This window comes from Synchiropus splendidus, chromosome 10 (genome assembly GCF_027744825.2).
Source record: "Synchiropus splendidus isolate RoL2022-P1 chromosome 10, RoL_Sspl_1.0, whole genome shotgun sequence".
In the NCBI taxonomy this organism is placed as follows: domain Eukaryota; kingdom Metazoa; phylum Chordata; class Actinopteri; order Syngnathiformes; family Callionymidae; genus Synchiropus; species Synchiropus splendidus.
The window spans coordinates 14,505,637-14,525,376 of record NC_071343.1 but is presented as its reverse complement, the minus strand read 5'-3'; the positions used below and the strand labels follow the sequence as shown (position 1 = coordinate 14,525,376).

The 19,740-nt window shown below is 41.7% G+C and overlaps 1 protein-coding gene across 2 annotated transcripts in view; it reads left to right on the top strand.

Moving 5' to 3' along the window:
• kcnj3a (potassium inwardly rectifying channel subfamily J member 3a) overlaps positions 1–18,992 on the top strand; it is a 33,238-nt gene extending 14,246 nt beyond the window's left edge. Inside the window, exon 3 of one of the 2 annotated variants that reach the window (XM_053878146.1) lies at positions 16,196–18,992. In XM_053878146.1, coding sequence (XP_053734121.1) covers positions 16,196–16,788 — 593 coding nt within the window. In that variant the 3' untranslated portion in view covers positions 16,789–18,992. Of the gene's footprint in view, positions 1–15,821; positions 16,114–16,195 lie in introns of those variants that run through there. The other variant, XM_053878148.1, reaches the window with a different exon arrangement.
• Positions 18,993–19,740: the final 748 nt, after the last annotated feature.

The following is a 19,740-nucleotide window of genomic DNA, read 5'->3' as shown; positions in this document are numbered from 1 at the left end:
AAAAACACAAAGCCAAAACCCAACGCAAGATACTGAGTTTTTTAAAAGACATTTTGACTACAATGGTAAAATAGTGATGGCAACAGACACACTGTACCACATTTTAAACAACTAAAATTTGAACTTAGTAAGTTTCACAAACACATTTAACGCTAGTGTTGTTTACGACAATTTACTTTTTTTCAATTACTATTTACGGCACTATAACATACGTGTCAGCATGTTCGCCAACTTATACGTGTTATTTGTGGCCTAGTCGACTAAATGTTTTGGTAGTCGGTGACTAGTCGACCGCTAAAGTTGTTGTCTAATCGCTTAATGATGCTAGGAACGGGAAGGAGACGACGGTCCAGATAAAAAGTTGCTTGTTAGCAAAAGAAACGGCACACGTGAAACTTACATTTATAGCTATATGTGGAGGGGGAAACCATTGACCTCCCAGATCGAATAATCCCAAGATGTTTCCAAGCCAGGATGGGGTGAGACTCATTTCATCACCGTTTCTTATCCGCCAGAAAAAAAAAAACTTCAAAAGCAGGGCCCCTCGTGGCATCATTATAGGCTGGCCATAGCGCCATAACTCTGCTGGTGGCGCTGCCTATTTAACATACCCTTGTTCTTATTTTACTCGGTCAAAAGCAAGGACACATGGGGAGAGTTGAAATGTAATTTGATTGGAGATTAGATATCCTTTGTGCTGCAGAAACGCAAAGTGTGCTCCCTTTCCACAGCTACAATTCACATTCATCTCAGAACAAGACTTGAGTTTTTCAATGCAGCATTGCGTTGTGGATTATAGTGGGAGGAATGCTAAGCTCACTTAAGCATATACTTACGCACCGGAATACGTAGCACAAACTACATATTTCAGCGCTAATTCTGCTCATCTTCTCTTTGGCTAGTGGAAGACAACACTACTGATCTCACTACTGTAAGGGACAGTGAGGAGTTTGGAAACCAAGTGCAGATGTAGGAAGTACAAAATGCTACGTTAGTCCAGGGGTGGGCCACAGTATAAACTGTGACTGTTGTTAGGGGCCGTCATTCCAAAAGAAAGACAGTGATGACTACAAAACAGGATGGGAAAAATAAAAAAATTACATTACATTACATATAAGTAATGATATTAACAAGTGTGAGTAAACCATAAAACCTATAAATTACTATAATATTTTAGATGCATTATTTTTTCAGTATAACACATAACATATGCGAAAGCTAATTTAGTTAGAAATATATATTTTGCTATATTTTGAGGAACAAGAAATAAAAAAAAATGTCAAATGAATATATATATATATATATATATATATATATATATATATATATATATATAGTTGAACGAGTAATGGGTAAAAAGGACAAAGAATTGCAAGAAAAATTATGACACATCAGCTTTATAGTCCTCTTTTATGGACCTCCTATACCCCTCCTATGCCCGGGTCTGAGTTACGAGACACTGAGGCGTCTATCGGACAGGAATCCGAACACATGAGCCTGGGACCATGGTTGATTATAGCTCGGTCCCAGCTCTGTGCCGTCAGTGAAGCTGTAAAACAGAAGAAACGGATTGGAAAATTTTCTTTCGAATGCCCGTGATAGCCCAGCCTGCTTTACATGTGTTTTGCAAAGACAGATGGCAGAATGAAGCCAACGTTCCTGTTCAAAATGAACCACATTTGAAATCATTCTACCTTCATCCATTGACGTCAATGTGTCACACTGGGTTCCATCGCCGGCACCTCGACAGGAGAACACTCTGACACCCAATTTCTTATTTGGGTTTATTTAAAAAGAATATAATGCTCTGAGAGGAGAGTAATGTTCCTTGTTGGCTCTAGTCGAGGAGAAAAGGCTTCATGTGGAATGAGAGCCCGTTTTCAATCCATAATGTCAGCAGTTTAGATTAGTTCTGCAACACCACGGAGCAGGAGGAGACGTAGCATTCACTGGCATTGTTCGGAGGATTTTAACTATGAGCTCGTAACCTGCTTTTTTAACCTCAAATGTTAGCATAATGGTTCATTAAAGAAAAGTACAAACAAAAATAGATGAAAGCAAAGTCCTCAGAGTGGCAACAGGAAGTGCCAGACGCAGTTCCAGTAAACACATTTGTTAAGACAAACAAGTTAAAATACTTTTTTGTTGTTGTTTTTTGGATAGTGCTGATGAGTCTTACTTGAAAGTGATCGTTGGACTTGAGCGAATGTGTGGTGGCACATAGAGATTAGTTCAGTTTTAATGCCGTGTTGGGGGAAAAAAAGAGGGGAGAGATTTCCTACATTCATTACAGCTCTGGGATGAACTGCTTTCCCAAGGGGCCCACCTTAATCGAGTCTTTAGGGAGTTTAAGTCCATGGACGGGTGGCAATAAATCATTGCTAGTGGAAGTGTGGCAGATGACCCGGCATGAACTTCAGCCAGAGATGCTCCTACCAAGAGCAGCGTTCTCTCCCGGCTGTGAGGAAAATTGATTCATCCTCTGTTGGATTTGAAAATATTATGTTGATTTATGAATCAGTGGCATAAACCAACAGGTCAGTGACCTCATGCTTACTCTAGGGGTGGACGCTTAGTTGAAGGATGGCACTATTGAAGATGAGAAGGTATTTCTTTGGTCTCAAAGGTCACCACTGTTGGAAAACTACTGGCCCTGATGGTCAGAGGGGGGATCGATTGGTGGAACTGTCCCTGAAGTGGCGGCGAATCAATTGTGCGGCCACACCAACATGATGTTGTTGAAGCTTGACTTCTTGCAAGACCCACCTCTGGGATCTCTCTTTCCATTCTTGTCACACAGTCCGATTTACTTGAGTCATTTGCTCTCGGCCTGCAGTGAGAAAAAACAATAGTTATCGTTTCCAGATCAATGGTCGAGCTCAGTGCCAGGTTTTTACACAAAAACATCTGGATGGTTTACCACTCAGAAAAGACAGATTAGACTCACTGTCCCGTTTAATGGAAAATGTGTTACAAGCTCTTGGACCCTTTCTTTTCCAAAAAAAAAATGTCTTAAATCCAAACATTAATTTATGAACCATTTAACCATTACAGCTTTAATTAGGGTTTTCAAAGCACAATCATTTATATTCCCAAACAAGAGTAGAGAAACACAGGGCGTGGCGATGATTGCAAAATGGAATTCAGGATTAATCGAACCTTGACCTACCTTGACTCGGCATGGGTCAACTGTGCAAAAGTGTTATAAAGAATACTACAGTGGAACCTCAGTTCTCGACCACAATCCGTTCCAGGCGGCCGTTCGAGAAGCGATTTCTTCTAAATCTGAATCGATTTTTCCCATTACAATGAATGGAAAAAAGAAATAATGCGTTCCAAAAATAGTCTTTTGTAGGAGTGAATGTAGAGTGTCTGCTGCAGGTGCGCTGTTCGTCTATGTGTGTGGCCGCTGCATGTGGGAGGGGTTGCAGAGTGAGTGAGGTCTCTCCAGAAGTGAAGAGGTGCCCGGTGCGTGTCCAGCTCTGAATGTGCGCTTCTGTGCAGTTTGGCTGTGACAAAGTCATAAACCAAGTCACGCTCTGTCCCAGACTCGCCTCATCCCTGTCCCAGCTCCAGCCCACAACAGGACATCAAACCCTGGAGTGTGAGCTCCAGCCTCGGAGGTGTGGAGAGCACCTCCCCTGTGACACTCTACCACGGTCCAGTGCGGAGACAGGAAAGGTTTTACACCTCAATATGAAGAGAAAACAGTCAGTAAATGTAGCTAACGGGACACGTGTGCATACAGAGGCTGCGTTAGACACAATAACAAAGCGCGTCGTGGGTCAGCTGATCGGTCCGCGCACGTTATGTTATTTCTGGCTATTTTGGGGGCGTTCGAGTTCTGGATTTTCGTTTGAAAACTCGGATTTGTTCGAAGTCTGGGACGTTTGAAAACCAAGGTTCCACTGTATTTGCTCTTTGCTGTTTATGTGTAACAGAAGAAAATAGAGCTGGATCCTGTAAATAACCAATTCATTTGACCTCAGTTACGTAGCAGAGTGCGGCTAACCACATTTAGCATGAGCCTCATGGATCCAGAAAGTCCTGAGTAGACATTTGCCTTTTTATGTGGAGTTGAACATAATGGTTAAGACCTGTTCTCCATGTTTATTAACTCTTGATACCTTCTAGTACTAACTAAACTAATGAAAAAGCTACTGTAAACTCTGGTAGAGAGAGAATAACAAAAGTAGCAAAACACATTTTGAAGCTCTACGTGTGGGTTTCGGTTCATCGCCCTCCTCTAACCTCCTAACATATTCCCACCACGTACGGTGGTGGAGGGAACGGTGACCTCGAACCACAGCTCACTTTTCACTTTCCATCAGTATTGGGGAGGAAGGACGGAGCCAAGTGGTTGTTCTCCACTCGGTTACGTGAGAATCGTCAATCCTGTGGTACTTCGAGGACCGAAAGAGGCAATGTCTTTCTAGAGTGTCATAAAGAATGACGTTCGACCTTCAAAATTAGTGAGTCATGATCCATGTTGTCATGAAAGAAGCGCTCGGTTGACTGCTCTGGAGTCACGTTCGCCGGTGATGACGTAATGTCATGCGGACGCCGCTCTTTCACAGTAAAAAGCATAGTGTTTTATTCTGAAAATTCCCCGGATTCATATTGCGTTTCCGGTTTGAACGATTCTCTCCTGTGCGTATTTGAAGCCAGTGCAAACTGACAAATTGAAAAACCTCTGCCGCAATACTGCTTCTGCACTTGGGGTAAATTGGGGCTAAGATGCGCTCCCTCCATATCCTGTCTTTGTGGGAAGTTGCTGCTTCCATCATCTCATGTCATTTGGCTTGTGACTTATCAGTCAGTCCAAAAGCTAATTCACACCAGAGCTGTCCACTTGTCAGCCTTCATGACTAAGATCCTAAATCGCGATTCAATCCGGCAGGGAGTCATGGTCCCAGGCAGAACACCAGCACAGTCCTGAATGACCAGTAATGCTCATTACGCCTAAAGGAAATACAATGATTGCCGTTTTGCTCTGCTAGTTTTCTTCATTGCAGTATTCTGGATGGTAATAAGTTCTCCCAGCTGTGTTAATGGCCTGCAGCCATATGCTCCTGATACACCCCACCTTGCTCAGAGAGGCTTGGCACCCCCTGCTGTAATTCCCCTCATTCCTTCCCTGGTTTTCCAACCGTTGCCTCACTTAAGCAATTGCTTCGACATCCAGCGCTCCCCCTCCCCCACAGGGATGCACTTCCCCTGCCTTCTCCCTCCATCATCTTCCTCCTTGTTGTCAATGCTGCCACTGCTCAGGAGGAAGAAACCAAACAACTGTAATCCACTTTTGCAAATGCATGCCTCACTCCAGCTGTATTTAAACCAGATTGCTTTGCTTATTTTTATCCGTTAAAAGTCAAACTGTGAAAAACAGGTCACCGAAGGTTTCAGGATTTTTCTACATTTCACCATTTGATGGTGGTCACCATAGAAACAGATGGCCAGACAGCACTTTGTGGAAAGAATAGCACGATGTGTGTCTAAATGTGCTGCATGGTTCCTATTATTAACATAATTTGTAGCAGTTGTTTTATTCAGGTGGATTAGTGGCTTCAGATTGTGTTTAATTCAGATTAGTATGATTTAGATTTTTTTCATTTTTACCATAGAAAAGCATCCTCGACTCTGATCCACCACAGCGATGAAAGTCTTCCTCACAGAAGTCTGAGGGGGATTTAAAACAGGCAATGGTGAATCACATTTGTTGTTGTATCCACTCAACTAACCAATAAAGTTATCCGAGCAGGTTCCCACATACGTCTGTGACATCTCTCCGTCTAACCGTTCACATTCCCCTGCTTGTTTCTGCACACATTTTCGAACACTCGAGCTGTCGCAACAGCCCTGATAGACTGTCATGGAGGTTGAATGCTGCACTGGCTTGTGTGTGTGTGTGTGTGTGTGTGTGTGTGTGTGTGTAAGTGACCATTTGAGTGACTGAGTAAAAGGAAGAAGCTGATAGAGTTAGACAAGGGCAGAGAGGAGAGGCAAAGGAGGTTATTTGCAACTTCGTCACTCAATAGAAGATGCTGTCAAAGTCAAAGGCCAAAACAAAGTGATTTTATTTTTAAACATGCTTCGATTTGCTCTGTGTGTCGACCACTACTGGGTTATGCGGTTGCCAGTTCCTCCAGTCTGAAAACCCTTGAATGGAAAAGTCGCTTGTGCAGTGATTCCTATGGGAATTTACCTGCTATATATATTGCTAAAAATGCAATATACCTTTAACTGCTGTCTCATATTTATCAAAGCTGATTGAAGGTTTTTAGTCCAACCCATCCTCACACCTCAGGCGTAAAATATTGATGTTGGGAAGTGGACTATGTGTCCTACACTGATACCTTCCGCTTTGCATGTTGACCCTTAGGTGTTACAAATGGAGTGAAAAACATGCACGGAGCAATGCATGGCCATTTGAGGGGCTTTAAATAGCAAATGACACGTTGTCACATGTAGAATGGATGGGCCGCCATCCCATCCCTTACCTTACCCTGGCCGCCATCTTTCTTTTACATGACGCGCTGCCCATGGCGTCAGGACATGCTGCAGAAGGCGAAGCATGTACTTCAATTGAAGACCTAATGTGTCAACATGCAACCTTGAAGGTGCCTTTGGTGTCAGCTTAGGTCGCAAAAGTACACTTTCCCTGCATCAAAATACTATTTCATGGGAGTGAGGATTTCGGTTCACTGAGTACTTCAGTGCATAACACTGAAAAACATGTCAATGAAACGTAAAATAGTTGCGCTTTCGTACCATCACACCAGAGACGATTCTACAGTAGTTGATACGAGACTTTTAGTCTTGTCACCAAGATACTTCTTGAACACGGAATAGTTACTGCAAAATGTAATTTCAATTTCTAATTGTATTGTTGACAAATTTTAGTTACTTTGTCTCATAACATAACAGATACTCTGGCATTTGTCCTTGAACCTCTACTGCTTTCTGACCGAGTTCTCTTCCTGCTGCATCACCTTTTCAGTTTATGAAGCTTCCAGATTATTTGTGATTCATGGCAAAGCTTTTGCTAGCTGCTATCTTACTGTCACACCCAGCGCCAGTTAAGTTAAACTTAACCATGCAGATGTTGAGAAGTACTCTGAATGAATATGATTCCTCACATCCTGTACCATTTTTTTTTTTTAAAGAGACAAGTCCGCTACTATCAAGGAACGCTGTCACACTGCCTCTGAGTTTACAGTGCTTTTCTATTTCAGCCTCCACAGAACCCATTTTTATCTTTACTGTCACTCCGCTGACTCTGTGTCTGCTTCACTTAGTCGGACCTTACAGCGCTTACTGTTATCATGGGAAAGTGCTTTTATTTAGAGACGCAAACTCGCATCCCTTAAGGGCAACACAATCTAACAGTCAACCGTTTGTTTGTGGTGTGACTGTACGGCTACCAAATATATTACTGCCTTTATATTGTACTGTCAGGCACAGGCCCGACTGTAACCATGAATTCTTCGTTTCCAATCCCTGACACTAGAAATACCCTTTTTTTTCATACCTCTGCCTTGAATTTGTGAATTCAGCAGAGGATTATTATAATTCTGCCGGTGCTGTCACACGGATATTTCATACATGAATAGAAGTCTGGCTGGCTAACTTTGACACTTCTGAAGGGACTTGACTCCAAGTTTTGTGAGGGATTAAGGCATGTAGGAGCGCAGAAGGGAAAATGAAATATGCGTGCTGAAAATGTTTCTTTCTCAGGGTTTGGTTATGGACATGGCTCAACCGCACATTCAGGAAAATACTGTGTTTATTTTGTCTATTTTTTGTGATGCACATAACTGGAATTTACCGGTCTCCTGTGGAAGTGTACTTTTGAAGCTTGTATCGATGCATGAGATCAAAGTGTTGCTTTGTGCAACCAGCCTACCGCTGTGGTGCAGCTGTCAATTAAATGACAAAGCGTCTCCCCACTCGCCCTCTAAGTCCTCACCTTTCTTGTCTCCTCACGTTCCAAGTGCTGAAGGGAAACACGAGTCCCGCCATGCTCGCAGCCAAAAGTCAGTCTCATCCAGGCCTCTGCTCCTCCTCAGCGTGCAGACCCATGAGAATTTGGTGTTAAGACTTTCAGCAATATTTTATTTTCTGTATATGAAAAGCAAACTATATAAAGTATCATCCTTTTTTGTCTCATATTCTGATTGAAAATATTCTTTTATTTAATGATATTTGGTTTATTGTGCATTTTCATGCGCCAAAAAAAGAAAGAAAGAAAAATATTTTTCTTCACCTGAAAAAAAGCCAGTGTACAATATCAACATTTAGCATGGCACTGCTCAATCTCATGTTACTTTTTGTGCATTTGTAAAGCAGATTTTAAAAGTTGTTTCTAGTCCAGAAAGATAATTTCCTGACTAGATGATGTGTCATTATTGACTTTCTAAGGAGAACATGCCTGTCTTAAACCAACCTTGTGCCTTTGCTAGAATTTATTGCAACCGCTTCCCTTTTTTTATTTATTTGTATTTTTTTAATACGCAAATATGAACAACAATTAATTGACCTACACTGACTGAAATGTCTGTTTTGGGTGCGGACAGTTTTTATGAAAAATAGCTGTGAATAGTGTTGTTTTATGCATGATGAGGCCAGTTGAAGAAGGTGTAAAACCCATGGCCTGTGGTCCAAATCCTGGCCACGCCTTCCCTTATGAGAGTTTTATATGACAGAGAAATAACCACCCGCTACTTGGCGACAACCCTGTTGTCATCAGTGAGGCCAGTGTTTGAAACCAAATTTGGGTTGTAGAGTGTTTATAAAGCTAGAAAATCAATTTTTTAAATTTTATTTTAGGGAGAGGTCTCATAATTTCTCACTCAAATTTCTTAGTTTCGGTTGTAGATGATGTGCTTTTTCTAGGATAAATTTTGTTGCTCCTTGAAGGAGGAAGACGACGGTGAATCTTCTTCTAGTCTGTCATTCGGAGCTTGCTGAAATGACCAGGAACATAAAAAAGCCTATAGAAGTCTAGTTCTTGGTGAAAAGAAATGTCCTTCTTTATATGTGACCTGAGTATCATTTTCTTCATTGACTCATAGAACAGAAATATTGAGCGCAAACATCTCTATGACTAGTGAATCTGGTGTCATGTCAAATAAAAGGGGACAATAATTCTGCTCACCATGATGTCACTGTGAGATATTTCCTCATCTGTCAAGCAAACTGGCATGCAGTGGAACACCACGGATTCCTCTGACAAAACCCAACAGTGCAATAATGGTGTTAAGAAATCTCCTGCAGCTTGCGGAGGGCCACTCCACGAGGATTAGAAATGTATTGGCATTGGCTTGTGGTGAGTCACAGAGGGGAGCGGATAACCATTTACTGAAATAAGAGGTGTAATGGATCCACAGTTACACTCTTCGCTCTTAATGGGCTGGACGAGAAACTGCTTCTTTGTTCAGTTTTCATCAATGACCCCCCCATGTCCTGCAATTTACCAACTGCTTTTAAAGGTAAGCGGCGATGAAAATGTTGAACCATTTTAGTTTTCTATGAGGGTCAGGTGTGTGGCCTGTTTTCCTTTTGCTTACACTGAAACCCTGCCTTGTCTTGTCCTTGTGAAAATCAAGCACAAGGTGCTGATAATTTCAGAAAAATGTTTTGACAAAAGGACTGGTTTTATTTTGAGGGATGAAGTGAATGTTTCTATAGAGGAATGAACCTAGGTTCGCCACACATTCTCACATTCTTCTAGTACAATAGTACTATTTTCAAGGGGACTTTGGCGCTGCAAAGTGCAGTCACAGTCAGTCTTCTGTGTTACATGTTGATCTATAGTGTCTATCTAAGCGCTGTCTTCTGCTTCAAGCTGTCAAGTATAAAAAAGACAGGGTGGCACTCCTGTCACTCTGTTTGGCGTTTGGTACAGTATATGAAGTGCCTCAAACAACTGTGCGCTTCAGCCATGGTCTATGGGGTCATTTGGAAGATCAAGGGAGACTTTTGTCTCAGTAACATGTCAACACGAGAGACTAACTTTGTTGTCAGCTTAGGATGCAAGTACACTTGAAAATCCTTGCTACTGGGGTGAGTGAGAATAGGCCGTGGTATCCCAAAAATTTGTCTTCAATTTACATGCGGCTGCTACAAAACGTGTAAAGATGGAGGGTGTTGTTTGTACTCTGACTGGTGAATGTGTCAGCAGCCTAGTGGAAAACAACACTTTATTGCTCTGTACTGGCAATAACTTTATGCATAACAATGACTCGTGGACCGGAATGTGAAATAAGCCACAGCTTTTCGGCTTATAACAGTTTCACTGAAGCTGGTTGTGTAGTTTTTTTTTTTTTTTACTTTTTTATTATTTGTATTTATGATCTCATTGCTTACAGGACCGAAATATCTCTTGCTTCTTGTCTTCCCTTCTCAGCTCAAATGCTCTGGCCGCTTCTCTTTAAAGCTCATTGCCACCACGTCTTGTGGGTCCAACATGCGAATTTGGGACATGCCTAAACTCCACTGTGTGACAGAAGCTGGGAAAGCTGTTTGACAATTATAACCATATCTTCCAAATAAGCCAAATTCTTATCTCATATCAAGCTTCTCAGTTTGCCCAGAGCACATGAAGACAGTGTTTGGTGATACATACTGTATGTGATGTACAACCGTATAGCTGAGTTGAGCCAGTGGCACATGTAACCTATAGAAGTGTCGCAGGAAAAAGTATATACAGTACAGCTGACATTTTTGACACTGATGTGACAAAGACCTCTGAGTGTCTTTTGACAGCCCACATCAGAGGTGTTTCCATCTCACAGCTGGATGTTCGCAGCCTTCATCTGCCAGCGCTGCATTCTTCTTGTCACACACCCCCTTTTTCTCAGCGTATGAGCGTGACTGGTGGGTGCAGTGACATTGACACAAATACATTTGTTGCTGTATGTTTAGCAGAATCAAAGTCCATGATAACTATTTTTTTATCTGGCAGAAAAAGAGTGAAATCCTTGTGGAACAAACACTGCCCGCTTAAATATTTTTGGTCACCCCCAGAAGCCACCACAAGGCCTTGACCTCTGCTCTTCGTACGGTTGTAGGACACGTGTTTCGTTTGGCATTGTTACTTTTGACCCAACTCGGCGGTGAAATCGCTTATGGCTGTCGCATGCACACAGTCTTACAGTTTTGTTTCCATAGAAACACTGAGTGTCGAGCTAGTGTGTATCCTCCAGTTACATAAGGCTTTTCCAGTGTTTCGAAATACACACCAGTATGTGAATGTTTCTGCCTGGATTTCTATTTGGAGAATACCTCACTCCAACTGTAACATTGTGTTCCATGTTTAGTCCTAACTGTGGTATTTATAGCTTCATGCTCATGAATGCATTTAACCGATCCATCACATGGCTGTTGTGCAAATGTCCTTCATGAACCGCTGCTGCCGACAACATCATATACCGTCTGCTCTGTGTTTGTTTTGATAAATAATGACTCTTGATACAGTGGTTTGGTGGGTATTGACAAATGGTGGGTGATTTGGCCTGAAGGGTCTCACATTGCTTCCTACACGATCTCCTGGAAGTGCAGTCATTATTTATAGATGTAAGGTGATGCCATTAATTCAGTGCTGATACAGTATGTTCTGGTGTACGGCACTCAAGCACTCCATTTTTTTCTCACAGATTCTCTGCATTCCATTTTCTTTTTAATGTATTCATGATTCTATTTTTTTTCTTATGACTATTTTCTGAATGGATGGAACTATTTCTCACCATTGAACTATCATTTTTCATCATTATTTGATAGTATATGTTGAGTGTATTTTTTGAGTGTTGTTCTTCTCTGTTCGGAATGCTACGCCACCTGCTGTCCCATTGTGCTCTTTGGACCACTAAAGATTGAGTAGGAGATCTAGCGGTGATATGAATTACAAGTCCAAGGCTCTTTCTTCAGACCCTCCCCTGAGGCCACACCTGCTGAGCTGCAGAGCGTTGTTTTGCTAACTTGTTCTTGTTGCACTGAGACTAAGTAATAATAGCAAAATTCATAATTATAAATATAACAAACAATCACAACAACAACAAACATGGAGGAATCCCTGAACAAAAGCAAACAGATGCTTTAATATTATAATATTGCTTTTATAATGTATTTTGCTACACAATGGCCAGGGTTTCCACTACTCTGAAAGTACTTGAAATTCTTATAAAATTGAAATTCTTATACAAATATTTTCAAGACAATAAAATAGCTTTAGTTTAAATAAGGCGATATAAAAACTTTAATATAGACACCATCGTGATTTATTGTGCTATTGTCAAACTGATGCAAAATAAATATAAAAAAATATATAAAAAAATAATAAATATAAAAAAATATATATAAATATTTTGTTGTTTAAATGTATGTGTGGGTCCATCATTTGATTCAGTAATATACCAAATTCATTCAAATTGAAAAATGTGGCTTCTTGTGACAAATATTCTGATACTATTAAACTGCGATTAATTGAGATTAATTCATCACAAATTCAATTAACTGGATTAATTTTTTTAGTCGAATCCCACCCCAATATATATATATATATATATATATATATATATATATATATAAATACTTTGACTAGTTTAAATGCAGGTGACTTCCTTGGAGGTCTCAGCAAAATATACAGTGATTGTACAACAGCAGTTGGTATCGTGTTGTGTGAATGGCCTCAACTATACCATCATTTTCACCTGAGGTTTTGCTCCATTGGCTGATAATGTGAGGGATCATTGTCTCAACAGCAAGACACTGGAGCTCGGTTGTTTCTCTGTCTCCTTCACTATGGTTCCATTGATGCTTCGGCCGTTTTAACTCAGTGTGTCGCACTTGTACGGCGCCTTCAGGCTTCAGGACTCAGCAGCAGCCGTGCAGAAGTAAAGCTTTGAGTCCTCTAAATGCTCAGCCTCTTGCACATCTGTGACTGTACAAAGCTGTTTTCACTGAATTATTTCATGACCCAGGGATTCGCAGAAGCCACGGCTTTTACATGAGGACATCCTGGAAATCAGCGCTGGTGTTTCACTACGAGGCAGCGCTTTGTCTTAGTTGGGGCTGCCGGAACAATCCCGAGCTGAGTAATTACAACATGTGATAATAACCCACTGCAGTCACTGATTCCCTAATGGATTTTCAATAGGCTTGAACATGAATGCCCCCAGTCATTCCATTATGTCAAGAGGAGAGCTATTTGAACCGATAAAAATGATTTAGCATTTTATTCCAGCCATGAACTTCATTATGCATTTTGCTCCGCTCATGGATGGAAGTAAAAAAAAAAAAAAAAAAACGAGAGGCTTTCGCCGACTGCTAATTGGATTGATAAAGTGCACGCAGAGGAAGATGATAACATGAATGACTGTAAATACCTTCAATGTTGTTTCACCGTATATCCACCATTGTGTTTGTAAACCCGTACTTTTCTGGACTGGATTTCACTAGATGTAGTAATTACCACAGCTCTAACAAAACTGCACGTTTTTATGAATTTCTAATAAGTAATGTATAAAAGCAGTTCTTCGCTTATACACAAAGAGTGATACAGTGCGTCCGTCCACTTCTTCTTTCAGCGCTTCAGGTATTGCCAAAGCTAGTCAGCCTTCTTCACATTAACCATCGGGTGCTTCCATTATAGACACACCTTTCTTCTTCACATATTTCTTGTGACAACAATGAAGCTCACTGGCTGTTTTGTCTTACACTAGTCTCACGCTAGTGATAATCTTCTATGACAGATCATCCTGGTCTGCCTCCCTCAACACCACCCTGACTGCGTTCTCTTCTTCACTTCCCTTGATCTCTGTCCATGACGCTGGGACGTCCAACATCTAAATCTGAAATCTCGTCCCTCAGTTAGACTATCCCAGACTGGGGTCCCTGGGGTCCTGGGGTCAGGGCCCTACTTCTTTCCACAAACCTGGTTTCTCCTCTAACAAATGACTTCAATGTTTCCTGCTAGTACATGCAGTATGTTGCGTCACAGTCTTCTATAAACTTTTAAGAATAGCGGTAGTTTAATGAATTCCGTTCACTTTTTATTGGCGTAGAACTTAAAGTAGTATCTCCAAAAATACAGACATTGAATCGAGATGTGTTTGTGCTGCACCCTTGTGCATTGAAAAGTCTCACTTGAGCGTCCCCTTCGTACAGTAGGAGGGCCTGAATGGGTCGTGGACTGGTTTCTCACCCCTCTTGAATGGGTCTTCCCTGGTCACGTAAGTTGTGGAGGTTAATACTTGAAGGTTTAAAGGACTATAAGCCTTTGATCATGTGCCTGTGACATGATCAAGTGAGGATCCATCACACGTCTGTAGCAGCTTTAATGCTCACAGAATGCACTTGTTTATGTTTATTCTCAATTCAACCTTCAAGTGTGTTTATGATGATGCTGTCTGACTGAGGTGCTCGTGTCTGTGGCGTTGGAGTGAGACATTCTACAACTCTTCTCTCTGCCATTGCCTGTTGTAATCTCAGCAACAGCCTGTCATGGATTCCTCACACGTCATTTTGGGTTTTGTCGAGGTGTAAGATCCCCTCCCAGCATCAAAGGCAAATTCAGCTTGTGTGATAGTTCCTCAAGTGTTTCCCTCGCAGCTCCTGAGGTGAGCTCCGGCAGTGATTTGATTAGCCTAATCCTCAATCTTCTGAAGTGACTTGCTCAGCCAGAGGTTTCCAGTGGCATGCGGCAAAGCACCCTTTGTTGTTTCACCAAGATGTTGTCTGCGCACTCAAGCATAAACAGGGTCACAATTGGAACTAAAAGGGTGACGTACCTCTTCCGAGCAGCAGCTATCCTGATGAGACTTGCAGCTGCTCTCCACTCACACTCACACAGTGGGATGAATGGCCAACTATGCAAACAATGCCCACAGTACAACCTGATGTAGATGCTGGGGTTCAGATGCCATGGAGAGTTGAGACTGAGAAGGACTCTCGGCTGAGTCATGTCTCTGTTGACACAGGTTTGACTGGTATTTTCCGAGGTCACATTCAATGTTAAGTAGCGATTATTTTGGATTTTTATTTTATTTATTTTGGGCATTATTCATGTGCTTATTTGACCGCTGTTTGTTCTTTTGTCTCTCTGTCAGCAGCATCACTCAAAACAATGCAAAGAGTGTTTGTTCTTTTCATGCTTGGTTACCGTCATTTAGGAACATTTCGAAAGGTTTCAACCTTCACTTTTATGCTCATGCACTGGGCTCCATTCTGAACTACCTTAACATCTTAAAACCCGAGTTTTGCTTTTTGCAATTTGAGATAGGGATGGAGTAATAACTGAACTTTGACGTTATTTTTGCATAGAATAATGACCTTGTTTGTAGACAATTATTATTCACAAATTTGTGAATAATAATTCTATTCTAACTAATATACGTCAGATTTCCTTGTCATTTGAAGCAGGAGACTTAATTGTACATATCGCATGTACACCAGATTCAATCTCAAAACTACTGTATCTCAGTATTTTCAGTCTTTTATCTTGGTTTCCTTGTTTTTTTTTTCACTGAAATGGGTCTAATGCTGTTGGTGTAAGCAGTGTCCCTAAATGTGGCAGGTGGCAGTGAAAGACAAAAGTGTAATCTCTATTTAGGATATATATATATATATATATATATATATATATATATAGAGAGAGAGAGAGAGAGAGAGATAGAGAGAGAGAGAGAGAGAGGGGGTGGTCACAGTAAGTCATAGTGTTTAAAATGAAGCCCAGTGTGTCTCTGTGCGGGTTTATTTATGACAGCTCAGACCTTCACTGACTCATGGGTCATTTTTTGACCGTGTGATTTCACTTTTCCCAGTTTTCCTCATGCACCATGGATTCATCCCGGCGCTCGTGTAACCGGCAGCATTCATCATTGTCGTCGTGTCCTCTGAAAGAAGTGACTCATGCTTAATATCCACGTGGCGAAATGTAATTTATTTCCTCATGCTGTTAATCAAGAAGTGTCTAGCATTAATCCAATTTGCATTATTGTTGCCTGCAATCTGAAAATCGCCATAATACTAATTGGCCGGCCCAAGCATGTAATTAAATCAGCGCAACTGTTTTCAATTATCCGTCTTGAATCGTTTCATCACAAGGCATTCATCTCCGGCAGAAACCCTAATGGAGCCCAAGTGTTTGCGCCAAAACAATGAGCTTCTTAAAACGTGCTTCTCGTGTCTTTGACAGGGATGACCTGCCAAGCGAGGACTTCGTACACAGAGGATGAAGTTCTTTGGGGGCATCGCTTCTTCCCCGTGATCTCCTTGGAGGAAGGTTTCTTCAAGGTGGACTACTCTCAGTTCCACGCTACATTCGAGGTGCCGACACCTCCATACAGCGTGAAGGAGCAAGAGGAGGCTCTTCTTCTCTCCTCGCCCCTCATGGCTCCATCCCTGTGTAACAGTGGGGAGAAGAACAGCTCGCTGGACTGCCTGGAGACGCTGGAGGACAATGACAGCACCACAAAGCTTCCCACCAAACTCCAGAAGATCACAGGCAGGGATGGCCTGCCTAAAAAGCTTCTAAGGATGAGCTCCACCACCTCAGAAATGACTTATAGCTTTGGAGACTTGCCCATGAAGCTACAGCGAATCAGCTCAGTCCCTGGCGTGTCTGATGACAAACAGGCTGGTAAAACCTCCAAGATTAGCACGGAGCCCATCAGCAAGTCGGTGGCAGACTTACCTCCTAAGCTGCAGCGACTGGCCGGAGGAGGCGGTCGGATGGACGGACACCTACCCCCGAAACTCAGAAAGATGAATTCGGATCGCTTTACATAAAGCGTCCGATGGGCCATTGGACTTTCCTTTATTTTCTTTCTTGAAGTCTTTGTACAATTCCTTATTTATTACGGGACAATATTCTCAATGTAGAAGATGTGCACATATACCTTATATGAAGTAGGGTCCTGGAACTGAGCACATTCCCCTTCTGGCTATAAGAGTGGAAGTTTTTTTTAGTCTAATGTACAACTAGCACAATCTGGCATGTAAGAAAACATCGCATGAAGAACAGAATCTCAATAGTTTCTGGCATGAAACCTGCTGATATATTTTACAGAGCAAACTCATCGGTGACTCCGCTGACATCACAGTGAGAAATTGCACAAAGCCATATAAGAAGTGGAAGAACCGACATGACATATTTCTGATTTGTGGTGACATATACATGTTTTGAGTTGACTGCTTTGGTTGTTTAATGTATAATCGTGACAATGTTATGTTGATTGCATGCTCCTCTTCTTGACTATATGGAAGGTAATAGACAAAAAATGTTTAGCCTTAATTATATTACCTGAATTCCATTTACATGTTTGATCACAGTATTTTTGGGTACTTCATATATAGACTATTTTACCAAGTGAGATTTTTTTTTTATCATTTATGAGTTCCACAGAATATTTTGCTAGTCGTCTCATTTCAGACTGATGCATTTTTAACTGCCGGGACTGGGCACTCTGCTGCGCAATTTCCACTCGCTTATCAAAGTAACACTTCATTTGGAAAGGTTGATTCTTGTACTTGTTAAGCACAACAAACTAACACTATAAAAAGTGTGTGACATTAGAAAGTATTTTGGGGCTTTTTCTTCATCATTTTTGGGCGCAGAACCTACCATATATCTAGGGATGGGAATGGATACGATTTTAACTTGTATGAGTTGGTTCCTCTCAATGGGGAAAAACGAAGAAAAACAGGTCAGTTAGTAACAATACATTTGGGTATTGGGGTATAGATGCATATTCTGCTTACTGAAACGTATTGGACACTAAGCAAGCTTCCTGACTGATGACACTTCTCTACACCAGTGTGAAAACATTCACTGTAGCAGCGCAAATCTGACATGTGTGGCATTGAAATAAAATAACAAATCAATTTGAAATGACAACAAGTTAGCGCCGTGCTAACCATTAAGCTAGCTGTTAGCTCGACAGTGTCCGGAGTGACTGATAAAACATTATTCTGTGATATCAGGGGTTCGGTCGTCTTAAAATCGTCCTCTTTGCAAACAAAACGTAGGCACACTTTATGATCCGATAGCTGTGATCAGATGCAGCTGAACCGACAAAAGGAACCAAAAATTAGCATGACCTTATTCGATTCCAGAAAATTGGACAATTTTTAACCATTTCTGAGTTAGAACTGGTTCCCGATGCCCATCCCTACATATATCTGACCAATTCTGGTCATGAATGACATTCAGCTATGCACTGCAGCGCTTTGGTATGGTATCACATTTTGGACCTATTTCCAAAGAAGAGTCCGCGATCCAACGGAACTGAGAGGGGAATTCTCTCTAGAGTGACTGGAAGGATGGATGTCCCTCTACAGGTAGAGGAGCTATTGTTCCTTACACAGTGTTGTGCACACAGAGTTGAGCCAAACGGCAGCGCTTTGTTGACCCTCATCTTTTGTCACAAGCTTTGGGTAGGAACTAATAAGAAACAGCTTTGGTATAAAATAGGTCGGGGGCGGACATCAGAGTTGTTGTCAATATGGTTTGACCATCAAAGGTGGTGCAGTGTAAAAGAATTGCCAGCTGTTCCTCACCAATGAAAGCAATAATTTACACCGGAGATTATCACCGCTGCCACTGGACCTACATCAGGCCTCGTGGTCATGTTCGCTCCATGACGTCTGGTTTTCATTAAATGCGTCAACTTATTGTAAACTACTCAATATCTTGTTAGAATAAAAGACTAACAACCGCTTCTGCTACAATGAATGAATAACATGGTTGTTATAGCGCTGACATTGTATTGACATGGGAGGTCAAAATAATGATGTATGAAAGAAGGTGAATTTAATGCCCAATGTGAAATAAAATTCAATACTAGTTAAGGTTAACCAACAACTAGATCACCTGCAGTTCACATTGATCTCATGACTCATCATGTCATGCTGTTCAGCTGGATGTGTTTTAGACACAAAACTTGCGGAAGCACACAAATGTTTGTGCGTTAAAGAATACAGTGGTACCTTGGTTTTCGAACGTCCCGGAATTCGAACAAATCAGATTTCGAACAAAAAATTCAAGATTTTTTTGCTTCGGATTTCCAAAGAAAATCCAGAACTGGAACGCCCCCGAAAAAAGCCGGAAAAAACATAACGTGCACGGACCGATCAGCTGACCCACGACGCCCTTGTTACTGTACTGACTGTTTCTTCTTCACATTGAGGTGTAAAACCTTTCCTGTCTCCGCACTGGACCGTGGAAGAGTGTCACAGGGGAGGTGCTCGCTCTCCACACCTCCGAGGCTGGAGCTCACACTCCAGGGTTTGATGTCCTGTTGTGGGCTGGAGCTGGGACAGGGATGAGGCGAGTCTGGGACAGAGTGTTACTTGGTTTCTGACTTTGTCACAGCCAAACTGCACAGAAGCGCACATTCAGAGCTGGACACGCACCGGGCACCTCTTCACTTCTGGAGAGACGTCACTCACTCGGCAACCCCTCCCACATGCAGCGGCCACACACATAGAGGAACAGTGCACCTGCAGCAGACACTCTACATTCACTCCTACAAAAGCCTTTTTTTAAGGCTTAGAACGCATTATTTCTTTTTTCCATTCATTGTAATGGGAAAAATCGATTCAGATTTCGAACAAATCGCTTTTCGAACAGCCGTCTGGAACGGATTGTGGTTGAAAACCGAGGTACCACTGTACAAAGAGTTAACCACTTAAAACTCAATGCTAAAATTAGGTGCGAGAAATGAAAACAGAGGCTGGCGG